Raw genomic sequence first — 19,717 nt, forward strand, 5'->3', positions numbered from 1 at the left:
TTTTTGGCTTGGACTTGAGCACGCTGAAAGAAATAGTTTCTGCGCACATTGGAGTCTTCCTGCAACTGAATTAAATTTAGGATGAACAATGCATTTTCCTGGGAAACTTCCCATTTTGAGGGCGTTTCATTGGTTTTCCCAGGTCTCCCCCGAAATCTATTTAAAGCGCATTGATTAATTTGCCATGCATGCAGCTCGCTCCACACAGTTATGTGGGCATCCAGAGCATGTCTGAAAGGTTAGTGGGTATGGTTTCATATCTTATAACATCTTCTCTGCACAATGAGGTTTTTCCGTTCAGCTGAACTAGGGTGCTCATCTGCATAGTCCACTGGACCAAAGGTAAGTGAAAACTACAACCCAGTTTCATCTCTTTAACCAAATGTAGGAAAGAAGAACAATTACCAGTAAAATACAACTAAAAAGAAAGGTTAAAACGTAGGGCCCACATGTCTAGCAAGTGATTCGATAACAGCAGAAGTACTTACTGGGTGGGAAAATACTTACTGTCAAGCTGCATTTGGCTTTAAATCATTAAATGTGATGCTAAGCTACACTGAAAAACAAACTAAAAAAAAAGAACTTAATATTTTGTTCTGACTAAACTCAAATTCCCCCGTGTCAGGCAGTGTGCGTGGGAGAAGGTACAACCCTGAGTCTCTGCCAAAGCAAGGTTTCCCCAGCAAGTCTGTACCCCCACACAGCAGAGAAGCGTATGCTGATAACTCCGTGGGTACTTCAGTTCCCTCGCCCTGCACCGTGCAATTCAGATAGGAATGAAAGTCAATTAAATAACACAAATTAGGCGGCAGACATATGTGGAACACCCAACATCTCAGGTGAAAAGCCACCTTCACTAAATTCTGTGCACAGAATCAATCACGAGAGACCTTTCTGGTTTCCAATAAGCCCAGTTGCTAGCCAAGAGACAACTGCCTACTTGTGACAATGCCCGAGATGCAAGCAGACAGACTCTGTACACCACTGATACAGCACTTCCTTGAATGACTGGACATCACCGACTTGCACTTGAATTCAACTCGTTTGTTGGTGCAGAGTAAAACAGTTTAAAAAACACAGAAAAAAACAAAACAAAAGAAAGCTTCTCTTTGCAATAACCGATCTGATGGGGAGAAAAAAAAGGCACCTGGAACCTTTAAATAGCTAGAGCTGCTCCCCGGCTCAGGACGCAAGAGTTACCGAGGTCCAGTTAAAAGCACCTCACAAAACAGCACCGTGTTTTGTTCAAGGTGACAGGTAATGAAAAGGAATCACAATATCAAATCAAGTGGGATAATCTCCTTCCAGTTTTTCCAGACCCCACGGGAGCCCAGTGAGCTCCAGCACCCTCTTTGGCAAGTGCACAGACCTCGCTTGCATTTAGCCAGGTCACTCGCTGCCCAAGTGCAAGAAATTCCCCACATGCTGCCAAGGCCCGTACTTGTTGAGAGCGCTCCAGGTAGCCAATAACCTTGACATAGCCACTCACAAGATTACAGCCCAAAGATTTCTTACAAGTAGATCTAAAGAGGAAAGACTAAGTGCAGAGACCAATACTTTTCATCTGCAACCACTGTTAAACACTATTGCACTGGACTTAACCTTGAGCTAATCTAAAATTTATGGAGTGCAGACACATAATTAAGCATTTACAGTAATTGGCTAGAAGGTAAGCAATCTTCTTCCTCTAGATCCCTTATTATTTCTGTAAAGGCACTTACAGACACAAATTAGGCAGAGCCCCATTGAACACAGTACAGCACAAGTACATAGAGATGGTCCCTGTCCCAGAGAGCCTGCAATCTGGGACTGACAGTTAATATTATGCTAAGGGACAGATAAACTTGGGTAAAGATGACAAAATGAAAGCCAGGCACTCAAAGTAGCAGTCTCTCTCTGAAGTTAAAGCAGCTGCAGATGGCCCCTGCCCTGCCAGTATGAGGTGGTAGCAATCTGCCCACAGCACCGGCCTAGGCAATCAAGCAGGTTATTGACAGTGGCAAAGCTAACAAAGAAAAGGCAGGAGCCAGCGTGGTAGTAGGAGGTTGGGTTTAAAAGACCGAAAAGGCTAAACAGTTTTTCACCCAGCCTCTCTACATTTACTGGCACACAGTCTGTATCCAGCAGACAGATATGCCCGGCTAATGATAGGAAGACCATGTACTGACCCCAAGGAGTGCAGCTAACACATCAGGATCACAGCACACCTGCACGCCTTTATACCCCAAAAAGCACAATATCTGAACAGATTGCATCTTTTTTCCACTGATAAGAACTGCTGCAAATTAGAATTAACACTGCAATTTAGCATATTATGTTATCAGACTTTATACTTAGCACATAATTATACACAGCTAACCAGATCTTCATTTGTCAACTTAGTCTTATAAAGCCCATTAACAAGAGACTTAAAATCTGTTAAATACTATACTTAGTTTTCAGTGATGTTTGAGTTTTCCTGGTTTCAACTGAGCTGCTTTTGGCAGCCTAGCAAGAAGCTTTAGGGCTTAAAAAGTATTACTGCCCTCCCTGGAGGTACCATAAACACACCTGGAAATGAGCTGATGATCCTGCACAGGATTCCAGTAAACCTACTTCCTCAAAACCTGGTACGAAGGGCAGACATGGACACATTGTGGTCTAAAGGATTGCCCCTCTGGAGATCCCTGGGCTCCACAGATAACCCTTTGCCAATGACATACACAACAAAGTGCCAGCTCCTCCAAACCCTGCTCAGATGCGCCAACTCACAGATGACACCAAAGAGGGAAGCACCACTTGAAAGACAAACCTACAAATTTCAGTTACGAAAAACAACACAAGACAGAACTAGCAGAGACTGCACTCGATGATGGAAAAACTCCACAAAGGAAACTGTTTTTACATCATTTTACATACCAACTTATGCTGTAAAAACATTTGACTGGCTCCACCTCATTCAAAGCCTGTTTGAAAATGCAGGATTCATTGTCAAGTAATGCTGGAAGGGACCTCATCAGGTCATCTAGGCCAGCCCCCTGCTCAAGGCATGATCGGCCCTGACCAAACCACCCCCAGGCAAGTGAGAAAAGCGTGCTGAAAAGAATATTGCTTGAAGGGAACACACGGCACAAACGACACTGGTCTGTGTGTTGCAAGGTGTACAGACATGAAGTAATGCCCCATTCTCCAAACCCAGGATTTGAATACAAGCACCTGGATACGATGCCTCCATTGCACCATCCCTTATGAGCACCAAGACATGCACTTGCCTACCACAATCCTGACAACTGCTGGATGCCCAGTTTTCTGTCAAAACACTTCAGACTTCAGTCCCCAAGTTGCACACTGGCATCCTATGCAAATTCCTTTTGTTCTAAATGACCCCCAAAAGCTGATAATTACAGAATAATGTACTGTAATTGCATCAGGTACTTTTGGAAGCTGAAGACAGAGCCTGCAGCTGCTTACATACTATGCAGAGGCAACAAACATCGAGGAGAGGTACAAAAGGTGCAGCAACATAAATTACACTGGTTGCCAGCAACCAAGATGCCTTCTGCTATAGAAAATCAAAAATAAGAGACCGTCAGGAAGGACCGGGTCTTCTCAACCAACAGCAAATCAACTGCCTAGGTCACAGGGATCAGACCCCGCAAATGCGTCTCACTAGGCCACCGAGTATTTTTCCTGGAGTTTTATGCAAGAGAGCTTATAAACGCATACTCGGGGCTGGCTCAGATGCCCAGGCAAACTGCCATTGCTAAAACAGAACTGACAGTCCGGCAGACCAAAAGCAACTCTCGGGCTCCCTCCTGGTAAAGGTGAGGAAAACAGGCCCATGGTTTGCTAAATCAAAAAGCTAGCTTTGATTCTAGTCAGTGCAACTCTTCAAAGCCAGCATTGTCCCATCTTGCTTGGCTGAAAAGCTGGTGTTGCTGGGGACATCGGAACCAAATAGAGTACTAATAAAGTGATACGGTTTGGTGTGCTGCCTCTCACCCCTGCATATAGAAAAACAAGCTGTTCTGCCCAGAAACTAAGGATTAGGAAGAGGTTAACCCTACAGCTTTTCCAATTAAACCTTAAATGCAAGTACAGCACCATGGACTGAACTACAGCCAGGTGGGCTGGTGGAGGAAACAGCAGGACTGCACACAGTTCCCAGCACGCACTTTCAGTACACAACACAGAAGTTTCAACAGTGAAGCCTTTTAGCTTGATCAGAACTTCAAGCAACGGATACATACTGCAGAATAAGGACAAACGCTTCACTTCACCTGTGTTGGCTAGTCAACTATAAAAGCAGCAAAGCCATCCTGGCGAGTTACAACTTGAGACAGGAATAAACCTAGATTAGAAACGCAGCAGGCTGCTTGGGGATGTCCTGCCCATCCTCTGCTCAAATAGTGCCGACTAGCAAAGCCAGGCCAGTCTCCCCTTGCATATGCAGTCAACATTTGTGCTATTCTTGAGTACAAAAAGTGTCAAGTCCACACGCGTGGGAGTTAGTTTGTGAGGGTTTGCCCAAGCTGACTACGTTGAAACTTGGCCGAAGCCACATAAATTCCCTTTCTATGGAACCCCTTTGATGGCCACGTAACAGAATGGGTGAGGTTTAGCCTATACTGCAGAGACACAGGGGCCAGCATTACCAGAAAAAGACATGGCAGTGACTAACAGTGAATCACAGCTCTTTGGTGGTTTCTTCATTTAAGTGTTAATGCAGCGAATTAAACCCCTGGACTAGCATCAACAGCGAGGCCTTGTCTGCAAGAGACAAGTGCTGTGGTTGAACAAGGTCGGCTTCAAAATCCCTCCAGTGAAACCAGTGCAAACCTCAATAGAGGCACCACCAGTCATCACTTGTTTCTATCAATTCAGCACCTTTCTGGTGAAGCCAACAAAACGTATACACCAGTCAGCTGCCAGCCTGAGCTGAGTTAGCACGACTCGCTACCATACAGGCAATGAGCCTTGAAACGTCTGACTTGCTTGGAGATGACAAATTTACCTCTTTTCACAACCGTCTTACCAAACAAGGGTGAAAGAAGAAGGAAGGTTAGTGGGCTAGAAAGTTTATGCACCAACGGGTCAACCTTGCAAAGCATAACACTTGTTCTTGTTACCTTTTGAAAATATGATATCCCACCTGGGAGTTTAGTCTTCATTAAGGAACTGAGATTTACCCAAATACTTCCTATTTTCACTATCCCTCCTCCATGCACGGATCAGAAGAGGAGTCCTGAAGACTGACAGTCAGAACTTGGTGCCACTTGCAAAATCAAACTGCCATCAAACAGAGAGACAGGGTTTCACAGGCACCACAGCAGGCACAGGACTTCAGTATTTGCTTCTTTTCTTAACAGGAGCCACGCTGGCAGCTCACCTGCGAGACAGTGCTCTGGTGACTGGCAGTTTAATTCCCCTGATACCTTACACCGCCTTATACCTTCCTGGCACAGAAACTCTCGGCTCAGTGAACCTCAGCAAAATGCTGGGCTACTTTTGGGCAAAACAGTCCAACATCCAGAAGCGTGATGGGAAATCCCTTTCCTGGAAAGGTGACACTAAACAAGGCTTGCTTTGATTTTACCTGTTTGGTTTCTTTGCAGCGAGGCTCATCTACCCCTGAGTGTGCCAGCCTCCCTCACAGCAGGGACCCAGGTGCGTTGCAACTTAAGAACGCCTTAAGGGTAACGAGCAGATGGGAGGCAACCTTCCCTAACAAGCCGCTCTGGATGAGAAGGGAGAGCAGACTGCAGCAGGCTGTGCTCTGTCAAAAAACAAAACACAAAGACCCACTAAACAAGCACCGGGCTCTTCAGGCCCTGGAGGGTCATCCACCAAATTCCAGCCAGGAACAGGAAAGCACTGCCAGCTCGGAGGGGCACCTATCCCACTGCCAAGGTATCCACAATACAAGCTCCCACCAGGAGCTTTTATAATCGACTCTTGTCTACCAGAAGTGACTTAAAGCACAGAAATTTAAGTAGTCCGTGCCCCTAGTTGAGCATGCCGGCTGTACAGTTAATATCTGTTATGCTGGATACCTCTCCACCCCATCGGACTTCCAAAAGAGAGGGCCAGGGGTCATAAATGGATGAAAAAATACAGTGCATGTGCTAACCCAAAACCCCCTGTCCTACTCTTAAGATTCACTAGACCTCTATATTAAGTGGCAGGGGAACCTCTACATTAAATGGCAGGCAGCAGTTCTTTTGGAGCATGCAGGCATCGAGAACAGCACCATGTGAGTAATGTTCCAGCGGGTGCCAGAGAAATTAGTGATTCACAACTATCAGCATTTCTTAGGCTTGAGAGAAGTAAGAAGGAGTATACATGATGCACTAATGAATACAGATAAAAAGAAGGGGAAAGTGACTAATGAGCGCGTTGTGCTAGCGCGTCACCGTTCGCAGTGAGACAAATGGCGGTGACATGGGCCAATTCCCATGCGACGTGGCAATGGTGCACCACGGGTGCTGAAGCCAGTAGAGAAGACCTGACACTCACTGCGCAGGAAGTATGAGGGTCGTGACTGCTCTATGCCCCTGGTTCACATACGGTCTGGCTACTGTATGTGAGCCAGGAGAACTAGGCTCAGCGAGGAGCAGGCTGAGCTCCCGCCACCCCAGACTCATCTCTAAGCAGCTTGGATCCCGGCTTTTTAAGGAGACAAAGCCCAGAGAAGGGCCTGTGGTCAGGAGCTAGCCACTGAGCCAGACCATCTGCACAGCAATGTTCTCCCACCACAAACTCAGCCATGCGGGTGTTTAGCGCTGCAGATCCCAGCTCTGACTCCACATCCACAGAAGCAGGTGACTGGGGGGGGGGCGCGGGAGGGAGGTTGTCCAGTTCCCCTGGGACAGATGCTGCTGAAGTAGACATCGCCCAGACCCTGTATCCCACACAGCAGAAAAGGACAGCAGCCTGCCAAAGAGTCAGCCCCCATCTCTGGGCATCAGGCAAAGTACAGCGCATGTATTTAGTTAATTAAAAGCTTTGGGTACCCACTCCAGCAAGTGGCACCCTGATTGGGGAATGGTTCAATCAGCATGTTGCACAGTAACTACTCTGAAGTCTCATGAGCCCAAGCATATTATATATTTAGCTTGCAGACAGGCTGCAAGGTTTAGCACAGGCAGGTCTGACTCTAAAGACCCGGTGGCACATTGCAGAGGAGTTAACGCCACCGCCATGATCTCACTGCTCATGGATCATGTGCAGACTGCAGAACACCACTGGGACAGCCGTGGTCTAGCAGCCAGTGTCGCAACTTCCAAGCTCTCAGTCTAACACTAAGTCCCGCTATGTCCAACACTTACCCACATGTCAGGGGCAAACTGAGGCAGAGACTAACCCACTGACATGTATGAGCACCCAGCAAACATGCTATTATGTGTCAATCGCACCACTGCACACATACAATGATACCTTCCTCAGAAAGGGCCAGAGAAACATCACAGGTGTTTCTGCAAAGACCTAAGCAGGTGTGTGCACCCAGTGCAGAGTCGGAGCAAGCCAGTAATCCAGGGCTGCCAAAAGGAGGCATGAGAAGGGGGCAGAGAGCAGTGAGGGCTGGGCAATATCACACGGGTATCTGTGGAGAGGAACAGGGGGGTGGGGAAGGGAGGGGGAAGAGTCCCTTTCCTCCTCCCTGCAGGCCATAAAAGATTTTTTTTAAAAGGCGCACAGAGCTTTGCTAGACTCCACAACACAACAGAGCATGCAGGCAGCAGCTCTGCAATACACACAAAACCCCTTGTTTCAGCACACACTGTTCCACTCTTCTGCAAGAACGTGGCACTGAAAGCAACTTCAGTGCCTGATCAGAGCTGGAATTCTAATGAAGTCACTCAGATGATTTATCCATGGAAATGGTGCAGAAAACAATTCATTCAAGAGGTCACTTGCAGGATTAGCACAAAAACAAAAGCCTTTCTTGTGAAATGCCACAACAAACAAGAGAAGGGGGAACACGAGACAGGAAACAGAAAGGCAAAAGACAAAACTAGATATCCTGCAGGTGCCCGACGAATCCTACTCAGAGCAACAGCTCCAGTTTCTGCCCTGCCAGCAGAAGAGCCTCTTGCAGCACACTCAATTCCAAGTTTGCATAACCAGAGACTGAACGTAAATTACTGGCTTGGTTAATACAAAATCACCAAACTGTTCCTTTCTGTTTCAACAACTTGTGCAGAGACAACTCTGAACCCCAGCTTCCTACCCGCTGGGACAACCAACGTTCCCACTGACACGCAGTCAACAAGTGAAATCCAGCTGTAGTCAAGTGACCATCTTCTGCGTCAGCAAGGCCCATCAGGCCCCTGTTGTTAAGCAGAGGTGGCACCTGTCAACAGTCTGCGTGTCAATGCAGCTTTGAATGGCCGTCAAACTCGACATGGCTTGAGATTATCATACGTTTGACTCAACCAAAAGTTTTGGGGGTCCCGTGCCCCCTTTCAGATGGGCTGGGAGAGAGGAACCTACAGGGTTTAAGCGGAAACATTCAGGCACCGCGCTGAAATCCTCGTGACTCGTGAAGTATCTACAGCAAACAGAAACAATTATACATCTCAGATCAACAGGCACCCTCCCAAATCAGACAGGGCAGTCTGACAAACCTCAGGCTGTTCAAACCAATTTCATCTTCAGCATTATTTTAAAACCTGGAACAACCTCCACATTTTCAAAACGAGATGTTTGCTGGGATCGTTTCTCGGGCTGGAAGCGTTCCAGCGCGAGGGCCACCAAAGAGCAAACAAGCTTCTCCCAAAGAGAAGAAGATGAAAGGGGGCCAAGTTTGTTCAGGGATTCAAATGCTGAATTTTAATGCTGCGCGATCCAGCCGTCAGTGCAACTGCAACAGGAAGAGGCCACTGGCACTCTGCAGCGGCGCTGCACTTGTGTTTCAGGATCAAAGCCGCCTTTAAGACCATCACATGGGGCCATTTCACAGACAGCCCTACTTTCCTCCAGTTCTTTGCGTCGAAATCGGATGAGTAAATGCATTAGGAGCCCCTTGCTGCTGCCAAGGCCGTGTGAAACAGCAAGCCTGCCAGGCCAGGCCAGGCCAGGCCAGGCCAGCCGTTTCCGATTCCACCTCCAGACCACAGTGCCGTGGGTTTCAGACGCAGCTTGAAACCAGACGTGGCTTTTGCTCCCCTCCCGGTTCAGACCCGGTCCGCTGGGAGGAGCGACGGGGGGCACAACCGTCCGGCGACGGGCCAAGCGGCTGGCCTGCACTCGCGCCCCGCGGCAGAGGCAGGCTCGGAGGCACCAGCCCCCCGGGCCCGCCGAAACCCGGCTCGCGCGCCCGGCTCGGTCTCTGCTACCCAGCGCCCGACTGGGAGGGAAGCAGCAGCCGGGGCGGGGGAGAGCGGGGGGCGAGAGGCGCAGAGCTCACAGCGGGGACGCGGGACCGGGCAGCTCACCCCCCGCCCACCGGGACGCCAGCACGGGGCCACGAAGTGTCCCCCGCCCTGACCTGCCGCCACTCGGCGTGGCTGCCACGGGCCGGCGGCACGAGGATGATGAAGGGCTGGTGCCCCCCCCGAGGTCCCGACTTCAGGGGCCAAGACGGCGAGCGGGGCCGTGCGGGGGCCGCCTCAGCTCACCTTGGCGCGGGTGACCAGGTGCGTGGCCAGCTTGACCACGGCGAAGTTGCCCTTGCCGATGGTGCGCTCCACCTCGTAGTAGCCGATGCGCGCGGGCCCCGGCGGGCGGGGGGGCGGCGGCGCCGGGGGCAGGCGCGGGCCAGGAGCCGGGGGGGGCCCCGCCGCTCCGCCGCTCGCTGCAGCCGCCGCCGCCGCCGCCATCTTGTCGCGAGGAGCGTCCCCCTCCCCCACCCCGGCTGCGGCACCGCGTGAGATCATCCGCACGGGGCGGGGCCGGCTGCTATGGCGACGCCGCGGCTCCGTGCGTCACGCTCGGCGAGGCGCACCATTGGCGGAGCCGGCGGCAAGGGGCGGGGCCGGCCGGCGGCAAGGGGCAATCCCCGTGGGGAGTCCTGCGCGCGGCGGCGGCGGCGGCGGCGGCGGGAGCGGTAGTTCCGCGGGGCCCGGGAGAGCCGCGGCCGCTGGGCAGAGGCGGGGATCAGCCGGGGGTTCTCCGGTTCAAAGAAATCCCAGGTGTCGGTTAAAAAAAGTAACCCACGAAGCTGTATTTTTCATGATTAAAATGAAACATCACTATATATAATCTATATATATCGATATCGAAAGGTGTCTATGTATATCTAGATATAGATAGTTATCTCTCTCTATGCAGAGATCTATACGTAGATATACATAGATATGTGTATACAGAGATATATACATAGAGAGAGAGAGACAGATATCCATACAGATATATCTCGATACATCCACAGGCAACTGGTCGGGGGGCAGATATGTATCTATGTATATCGATATATCTTTTTTTTTATTACAGAGATATATCCATATATAGCTATATATATGGAGAGAGAGAGAGATGCACATTTTTCTGTGATGTAGAGCTATACAGATATAAAGAGAGATATATAGATATATATTACTGGTATTTCATGTAAATCACATAAAAATGTGCATTTGGGGCTACTTTGTTTTAACCTAAAATTGGTTTGTTTGTTTTTTTAATCAAAGAAAACCCACATCCCCATTACTGGACCAACTAGATTTTGCAAAAAAGAAAAAAGTCTTGGGTTTTCGGACCCACACATCCTCCCTCAGCCACAGGAGAGTGCAAAGGTTGTCAGATTTCTCCTAGGTGGAAATGGAAAATCATATTTCACAGGAGAGCTGAACGTGTTGTTGGATGTCCCGCTTGGAAAAGTTCGCTTTGTCCAAATTGGGTTCAGATAAAAGTTAGAGCAGTCTCTTTATTTAATAAAAGATATAACCAGGGATCCGGGTTTTCTCCAATTAAAAAAAAAATCCCCAATTTTTTTTTAAAAAACAAAGTAACCCCCAATCCACATTTTTCCGTGATTTAAATGAAACAACGCTAACCTACAGAGAGCTATATAGAGATTGTAGTCCATGAGCACAGGCTCGCAGGGTCCATGGAGCACAGGCTGAAAACCATGGAGCTGGGATGCTTGCCCTCTCCTCCCTCCGGGAAACCTTGTCTGGGGGTCTGTGCTGTTGCTGTTTATTTTGAAAGCAGAGGTTTGCCAATGCACCAAACATCAACAAGAGCAGCCAGGAAATTCTTTTTCCAGGCACAGGTTGCTTGGTTCACCCTCTCCTCCCGACAGCAGGACACTAGAAGAGGCTTCTGAGCCACGCTCTGCACCGCCTGCCACTGGGACTAATGACATGTGAGTCCAGGAATCCTGGACTGCTCTGCTTTAAAAAAAATCTTCAATTTTCAGTTAAAAAAAGTAACCCCCAATCCCCATTTTTCCATGGTTAAAATGAAACATCACTATATATAGATACAGCTATATATAGATACATCTATCTATATCTATATAGATATATATAGACCCATTATATAGATATAGATATATCTAGAGAGATAGATAGATATATTACTGGTGTTTCATTTAAATCACAGAAGTATATGGCTTGGGGGTTTCTCCCCATCTCCTTTAAAGCTGCCTGAGGAAAAGCTTTTGACTGCAGTGACCCCAGCTGGCAAAGCACAACTGGTTGCAGCTCCCATATTCCTCATGCCGGGCACTAGCCACCACTTAATTAGAAGACAAATCTCTCACAAGGTCAAATGACATTGAACATTCAAGGAAAGGCTTCTCCCTTTCGGTCGTTTCTTCCTCCTGACCCATATGCCAGCACTGACCACACTTTGTTCCAGAAACTCTGTCCTACAAAGTTCTTGTCCAAACCACAAAGCCAGACTTTCCCTTGGCTTCAAAGGCTCCTGAGCATCATGGGGAAGGAGTCGGGTTTTATTGGGATAGTTTCTCCAGCCTGTCATGAAAATGCCGGTTACCAAACGCTTCTCCTGTCCACATCAGTGAGAGTGTGGGTGGGTTCAGCTCAGCAGAAGCCCAGCGTTTGAGTGCAGCAGTGATTTAGCTCATTATTAGTGATTCAGACTTCCCACCTCAGTTGTAATGAGACTAAACAGATTATTCAAGCTGCTCAGCGAGCACTCACTACCCAAGGTTCACCCCAACGTTCCCAATTCTGAAACATGGTTTTTAATTACTAGACGACATCCTGAAGCTCTTGCCCTGGCAACGCCTGCTGGGAAGCAGAAGTGGTGAGGGACTGTAGTAACCGACTTCAGCACTGGGATGTTTCTCAAGCGCTGAGGCCGCTGCAGCAGCGTCTTACTGGAAAAAAGAAAACCAGATCCAGGGGCGTCCACGGAACCTCTCTCACACTTTGTGCCCCACTCCTACACTTCCTGGCATATGACGCTTCACGACATGCAATTTTCCGTCTGGCTTATGGGAGGTTTTGTTTTTATGACTAGTAACACTGCAACCCTGCCATTTACTCCTGAGCCACAGCTCTCCTCATTAGTTCTCAGCGTCTCATGGGTTTCTCTCGATGCCTTTCATTCTGAAACTGTTGCAATCATAGTGCTCTCCGGATCTGAAAGTCACCACGTGCCAATGAACACGGGTTTAGGATGTGGAAAACCTCGCTCTTCTGCATTACTTAGTCATCCGTTTTTTCAGAAGTGCTCGGTCCAATACATGGGGGGAGCAGGGAGGGTAGTCTGATACGATCAGACCGGGTGGGTTTTTTTGTCTTTTTTGCAGCCACTTCTAGTCATGCACCCAGACAAAGAAACTCCTACCTGGTGTCTAGCGGTGGCTGGCTGGAGAAAGGAGGACTTTTATTTTTGGGCGCAGGGAGAGCAAACAAGCAAGGGAACACAGCCTTGAGGTTCCCAGAGTAGCAACTCTTGCACTGAAAAATTAGGCTTGATCGTGCCACAACACTCAAGGAATACGACGTGTCCCATTCAGCCCTGCAATAAAGTCGTTAGTGGGCCAAGGTACATCAGGGTGCAACGCTGAAATGAAACATGCTGGTCTGAGCCTGGAAAGAAATACTGGGGTTTGGGTAATCAGAAGACACCATTGTAGAGAACTGAGAAAACAACTGAGAGTTAGAGAGGAGACCACAGAGAGCTCGGCAACTTCCTATGCACTGGGTGAAAAAAAAAAAAGACAGTCTGAAGAAAAGAACCAGTTGAGGTTGCTAGCAGATGCCACAGCCTGGCCACAAGCTACAAGCAGATTCCAGCAGTCCAGAAACCCTCTTGAAAGGCTACACAATGACAGCAAAAACCAACAAGACAAGGAGCAAGCAACATCTCCTGCCTCGAGCTTACAGCCACCACATCAGGGCACACCTTTGACCCCAAGTATGCCTCCATCTATCTCCTTGTAGGCTCCAGCACACTGCTGTGCTTCGGGATTTTATAAGAACCTTGATTCGCATCGTGCCCAGAGGCCACACGAGCTGCAGCTTTCAATGGACATGCGGTCCGGCTAATGGAAGAACCCATATTATTCCCTGATAGCTCAATCTCCCTCTTTTTCTTCCTCTCCCCCTCCTTATTTAAACCACAACAAGCTCATTTGCAACAATTATTTGTCAGAAGAATCACTGACTCATGCTGTAGTCACTACTAGGAGGGAAGCTTAAACTAGAAAGCTGACAGCTCACAGCAGAATTGCTCTCCCACATCCCTGGGCACGAAGCCTGTAAAGTGAGAATCATTTCCATGCTGCCAAGTGACAGAAAGTGTCTATCTTCCTGGATATTTTTCTGTGTGTTTACATATCTGTGTTTGATTTCCTTTAATTACAACAAAGTCTTGCTTCCTGCTGGAAGTCAGGAGTTTCATTCCTGGTTCCTCCCAGCTTCTGGGGCATCTGCAGATCAGAGAATGAAAGTGCAGCAGGGAAGGCTCAGGATGGCCCATGGATGCAATACGGCAGTGTGTGACTGCCCTCTCCCTGTCAGCGCAGTCTGAGAGAAAACACTGACTGCTACAGAGTATTGATGTTCGTGATTTCACCATGGTAAGAGAGTTTTCTCTTCACCAGGAGTTGGCTGGATTCTTTGCACTTCCATTTTCACTTTAAAATACATACATGCAAATCACCCATTCCCACCCTGCTCCAAACTGGGGCCTCTCATGGCAAATGAAAATCTAGCTGGGCGACAGGACACGTTACACTCTCGTGCTGTTCTGCCAACGCACCTCAGCTCAGCATCCCGGCACCTCCCACCTAGAATCTACCCATCCACGTGCCTCACTCCATCTGCAGCGCCCCGTTCTCTTCAAGCTCTGGCGAGTCTCCCCAGATCCAACCCAGCCACCGTGGGGTGCGTTTGCAAGAACATGTGGAAAAGAGTGCAGGAGAGAGTGAATTAAAACCATTTCATAGTAATCAGTAACTTACAGAGTTCATTGACTTAGAAGCAGTCAGTGCCAAGCAAATGTGTACATTGCAATTTGCACTTCAAGGACAATGAGTATTAATTACAGCCCTTTTTATCTGTTCTCATTTCCTTTCCCTAAATTTCAGCTCAATCTTTAGCTATTCTCTTCTCAAGTGTTAGGCTGGGCTTTTCCTTTATTTACTGCTTTGTTCTTTCTTGCAGGGCAAACAAAAGAATGCAATTTTTAGCTTTTTTAAAAGTTCTACAACTGTCTTTTAAATGCGTGGCATCCTGGGAGTTGGATCTCCAGCTTTGCGGGAAAGCTGGAGGTTCAGGGCTAGCTGCTTTAGGGAGACCAAACACAGGAGACAAGGCCTAATGTGGTTACTGGCCTCGCTATTACCTTCATTTAGATGCATCACAAAATATCAGACCCCTTTGCCATGACAGTCTGTCCAAGAAATGCCAGGGACTGGAACAGCTGGGATACAGTCAGTCAGAACTGGGGGAACGTCCCACCACTTCCTGTATCCCAGAGCACTGCACAGCAGCACGCTCCAAAAAGTCCATGCGAGGCACCTGCAAAAGTCCATGCGAGGCAGTCAGGGCAAAGTGCGGCAGCCAAGCGTTGCAATTACTTGCTTCTGTTTGATCTTGCTGTTGCTACCAGCTAATAGAAACAGAGGAAGGAGAGTGCAGTCCTGCTAAGGCAGAAAAAAGCCTCTAAAGGAAGGCGATGAAAATTAACGGTGGGGCTGAGCGAGCAGATCAAACAGCCCAAGGCAGTGTAATGCATCAGTCAGAGTTGAAGCTGAGGGATATGGTTCACGGTTGCTTTACAGACCAACAATCCTGTTGCTTCTACCCTAAAAGCTGCTACATGAATCCATGTTTAACTATGGCGACTGACACCAAAATCCAGAAACAATGAGAAAAACTCCGGATCCTGAGTCTCCACTGTCCCAAGCCCTGCCTAGTCATTTGCAACGATACAAGACCTGGTGGCATTTCACGTTCCCTTTGCACAGCTTGCAGCAGCCAGGCAATGGAAGGACAAGCCGTGAATGTTTTCTTTCTCTCTTTGTGTTTTTTTACCCTGCGGGCCCTTCCTGCTCTTCTCCTCACACCCAAGTCATAAGGGCCCTTGTTAAAGAACTCTGGAAAAGGGACTTGCCAGAGACGTGTACCAGGACAGTGCACTGACCAGGGAGACAGCACTTGCTATCACTAGGACTCAAAGGCTACCTGCAGCCCGGGGGTCGCTGTCACTCGGGTCACCCTAAAACAATGGTCTCTGCAATAAATTTGACTCGGCGTTTAGAAGGCCAAGGGATAATGCACAGAGGCCCGGTCCAATATAAAATTCTTGGGCGAACTAATCGTCTTGTGTTTCAAAAAAGTGGCATATGCCACGCCCCTCCACTCCTCCAAAGGGATATGCGAGGACTGAATTCAGATGCAAGAGTTAAATGATGCAAAATCATGAAGTTTTGAGTCGAATAAAACTCAACCCTTCTACCCATGGATCAAAGTCCTTGCCCCTGGGTCATGATATGCAGACACAAGGGGTCTGACCTCATCATTAATTAGTAGTTTTGCACAGATCGATTTTCATTTATCTGCGTCTTTCATTCATTAAAGATGTTCCAGAGAAGTTTGTTGTCAAGGTTGCCCAGGGAAACTGCTGAATTAACCTCAAGTGGTCTAGCTGTTGCCCACGGCAACGCTCCAGCCGCATCTCTCCATAAAACAAGAGGCCGGTGTACTGATGACATGCTTAAAAAAAATAAAAAGCAGCTGATTGCTTCTGATACCAACTTTATTTAATAATGATTAATCTTCAACCAGACTTCTTTGTGTGTCTGTGGGTAAGGCTTGCCATATGCAGTGAGAGTTAATTGTCATTGGAAACATGAAGGGAAGCTCCACAACACAAGCTGCAAAGGAGTATTTACCTGATCCCTTCTTTGAACCTCCCGTCACGGCTGTGTTCTTCATACGTTGCCCAGATCTCAGGTCCAGCCAGCAAAACCAGACAATTAATGAAATCTTCTCCCCCCAGCCCATCAGACCTGAACAAATCAGGACACTCCAATAACAAGGCACAAAACATACCTGATCAGCATCTCTGTCTCCTGAATGTCCTCTGACATGATGTACTGTGCAATTTAATCTGATCTTCTGGAATCAATTTTGTAACACACTAAATCATTCAAGGGTAAAGGTCTGTGACTTGCCACTGCCCCACTATCCCATGAAAGTCAGACTGCGATTAGATCACGGACAAATTTGCTGGCCAAAGGCTCCCAGGCATTTAAACTGTCGCTCAGCCTGATTTGAGTCACTAAAGATTCTAAAGGCTGCCACCCCCATAGGTTCCAGGTATCTCAAGTACCTCCAAATGAGGGACATTACATAACAAGCAGCAGAGGAGACCAGGATTTGCAATGGTCTGGACCCCGTTTATTTTAAACATACACAGTTCCTCTTTACTTCAGTATTAAGACTCAGAATTTCTATTATCAAGTATCACTTAAGTCTTCCATGATGCTATTGTCTGCTTTTGTCTGCAGGATTTTCACCAGATCATGGTTTGCAGGTTCAGAAAATCACATGAGCTACTTTGGTCTTTCTTCTCTTTCCCAGCTTCAGTTCTCAGAGGTCCCTACCTCAGGGAATTCCCACTCTCAGGTCGCCCCACATGAAAATGGTATTTGGATGAGTGGATGCAATTTATGCACCATCTCTGCCACCTATGTGCCATTTTCATGTGTCTGACACAAGCACCGGTCAGAACATTCAGCACTTATTACATGTCAGTCTCATGGCCCCGAGTGTGACTTATATATGAGAGACAGTAGCCTCAGTCTGGTTCTTAGGGGGCAGGTCTCCGTGCTGCTCAACGATCAGGAATGCGTGACCATCTGAAGTTTCTCCTGGCCACAGGTGGGCTGAAAACACCAACCTAAAGGTGAAAATCTCTGGATGCCCCCAACACTCTCTTGAATCCCACTAGCTCCTGATGACAGTTCCCCTAGCTAAGTTTCAGGCTGTTTGTCCCAGGGTGAATTTTCCCCTGCAGGGCTTTATGATATTTATTGCCTCTAATATTTATAATCCTTTCCTCTGTCTCTCATACTCATCTTTTTCTCTACACTTGTATCATAGTTTCCTTGTAGACAGTCTATTCCGGCCTGTCTATTCCAAAGGCAGTGCCTACTGTCATAAAAAAAAAACCTCCTCCTAACCACAGGGCAAGGACACATCCTCTGAACTGGAGGATTTTATCTTTGGTGACCCCAGTATCAACCCTATTCAGAACGGGTAGAATTTTTTCAAGTTCCTGATTCAGGGCAGCAGCATGTGGGCTTCTTAGTGCATGAGATGCTTTGTAAAACGTTACTCAGAGTATGCAATATTCCCACAGTGGGGGTTCTGAAGGTGAACAGGGCCATCTGCTTGCTTTCTGGGGGAGGACAGTAAGAGCATGTCACACCCGTCCACAGTGATTGCACAACTGGCACCTGTCAGAAATGACATTGAGCATGTCCCAAACCTGCTTGGGCAGAAGGAAGCTCACAACTGTACTGCAAAGATGTGCTTAAGCATGTGGGAATCCTCAAGGCTTTAAAAGGGATAAAATGACCTGAATCCCTCTTTAAAAGATAACATGTGAGCTGGCGGATTAACAGAATAAACCTCTTAAAATGGCTACAGCGCTGCATGAAATGAATGAGAGTGGAGTGATTCAGCTGGCGAGAGAACAAAAATCAGGCCTCGTATCAGGAAAACATTTGTGTCACAAGTTAACTGAGGTCAGTATGATCCTCCTGTACAACTGGCCTCAGTAGGGACTGAATATCTCCGGGGGCTGGTAACAAGGTAGTGCGTTGCTCATCTCCACCTACCTGACTCAGATCCGGATTAGATAAACAGTCGTTCATTCCCACCTGACGGTGGTTTGGTGAGCTGTGCATGTAATGAGTTTGGTGGGTCTTAAGTCAGTGGCCACGGGACTGGTGTCACCTCACTCAGCCAGAATCTGGCATGAACTGGGTCCGTGGACTTTGGTAGAACAGGACTGGGACAGGGTACCTCGATATAGAGTCGGTGGTCATATCTGGAGAAATGAAGGGCTCCCACCAGCAACCACTGAAGTCAGCAACAGCTGCTGGGTGCTCAGCTCTTTTTAAAATACACATCCAATGACCAATGGCACCAGATAACCAAATCTGGAGACCTTGGCACATTGTATAAGACCAACAAAACTGAGGTGTTGGCACCCCCTGCGGGCTACTCAGCGGCTGAACTACAACATCCTTTTCTCAGGACTGTACATGCTTGGAAACGGATGTCAGCAAACCGAGCCGATTAAGTTTCAGACCATCAGAAATACGGACGGAAAGATCTGCGTTTGCCACACAGAGAAGAGCAAAAGCAGCAGGCTGAGAAATGCCATTTTTCATTTTAAATGGATGTTATAAGTACTAGAGATAAGCAAAGGTAAAATCTGGTTTCATAAACACTGGACAGTCTTTGTACAGATCTGGCTTTCAACAATCCTTTTTGCTACTCAGGTAGTTCTCCGGTGGGTATTTTTTCATAGCCAGCAACTTACCCTTAGAGGATTCGTTTCTTCCAGTAAATCAAGGTCCATGAGAAACCCGATGCTCCCCAATGCCAAGCGATGCGCAACGGCTTTGAGAGCCAGGCCAAGCAGTGTACGCAGCCCAGTGCCGCTGAGCGCCTCGACCGTGACGAATTATTAGACGCCGTGACGCAGGATCATCACACGAGGTGACGGTGCTGGTGCACGACGAAGCTGCGGGCTGTCGTGTTGCAAGAAACGTCTCAAGAAAGCCCTGGCGGTCAGGCTGCCTGAACATATCCCCTTCATCCCACCGCCGCGGGATGGCGTCCGGCCACTGAGCTGGAGAGGAGTCATCACAACCATGGCGGCGACCTGCTGCGACGCAGGGGACGACCGTGGCTCGTCAATAACACCACATGCAGCAAGGATGCGGCATCGAGAGGGGCGGACTCGGCCTCGCTGCTAGGCCCAGCCTCGTGATAGGGGATTCGATAGCCACCGACCACCGCCTTCGATTCGGTCCACACGTTGTCACCACACGCATCGTGGCTTCACAGTCACATCGTGGCTTTGCAGCGACACCATCGCTTTGCTGTGACATCAAGGCTTCACAGTGACATCATGGCTTTGCAGTGTCATCATGGCTTCACAGTGACAGTATCCCAGAGCCCTCTGACATCATCACGCTCCCCTGAGTCACGTCACACGCCCCCTGGAGCCCGAGCCCCTCGCCTTTCCGTAGCGCCCCCTAGGGGCAGGGACAGGCCCAGCCGGAGGCGGCGCGGGC

General features: G+C 48.4%; 1 protein-coding gene across 5 annotated transcripts in view; it reads right to left on the bottom strand.

The window, feature by feature from the left end:
* The window catches only part of SIK3 (SIK family kinase 3), a 129,972-nt gene extending 110,261 nt beyond the window's left edge, over positions 1-19,711 (bottom strand). For 4 of the 5 annotated variants that reach the window (XM_090026860.1, XM_090026858.1, XM_090026857.1 and 1 more), the window contains exon 1: positions 9,600-9,832. In XM_090026860.1, the coding sequence (XP_089882986.1) occupies positions 9,600-9,800 (201 nt within the window). In that variant the 5' untranslated portion in view covers positions 9,801-9,832. Of the gene's footprint in view, positions 1-9,599; positions 9,833-18,957 lie in introns of those variants that run through there. The other variant, XM_090026859.1, reaches the window with a different exon arrangement.
* Between the last annotated feature and the right edge of the window lie 6 nt (positions 19,712-19,717).

Source organism: Crocodylus siamensis, chromosome 14 (assembly GCF_052110815.1).
Source record: "Crocodylus siamensis isolate JL-2025a chromosome 14, ASM5211081v1, whole genome shotgun sequence".
NCBI classification, from domain to species: Eukaryota; Metazoa; Chordata; order Crocodylia; family Crocodylidae; genus Crocodylus; species Crocodylus siamensis.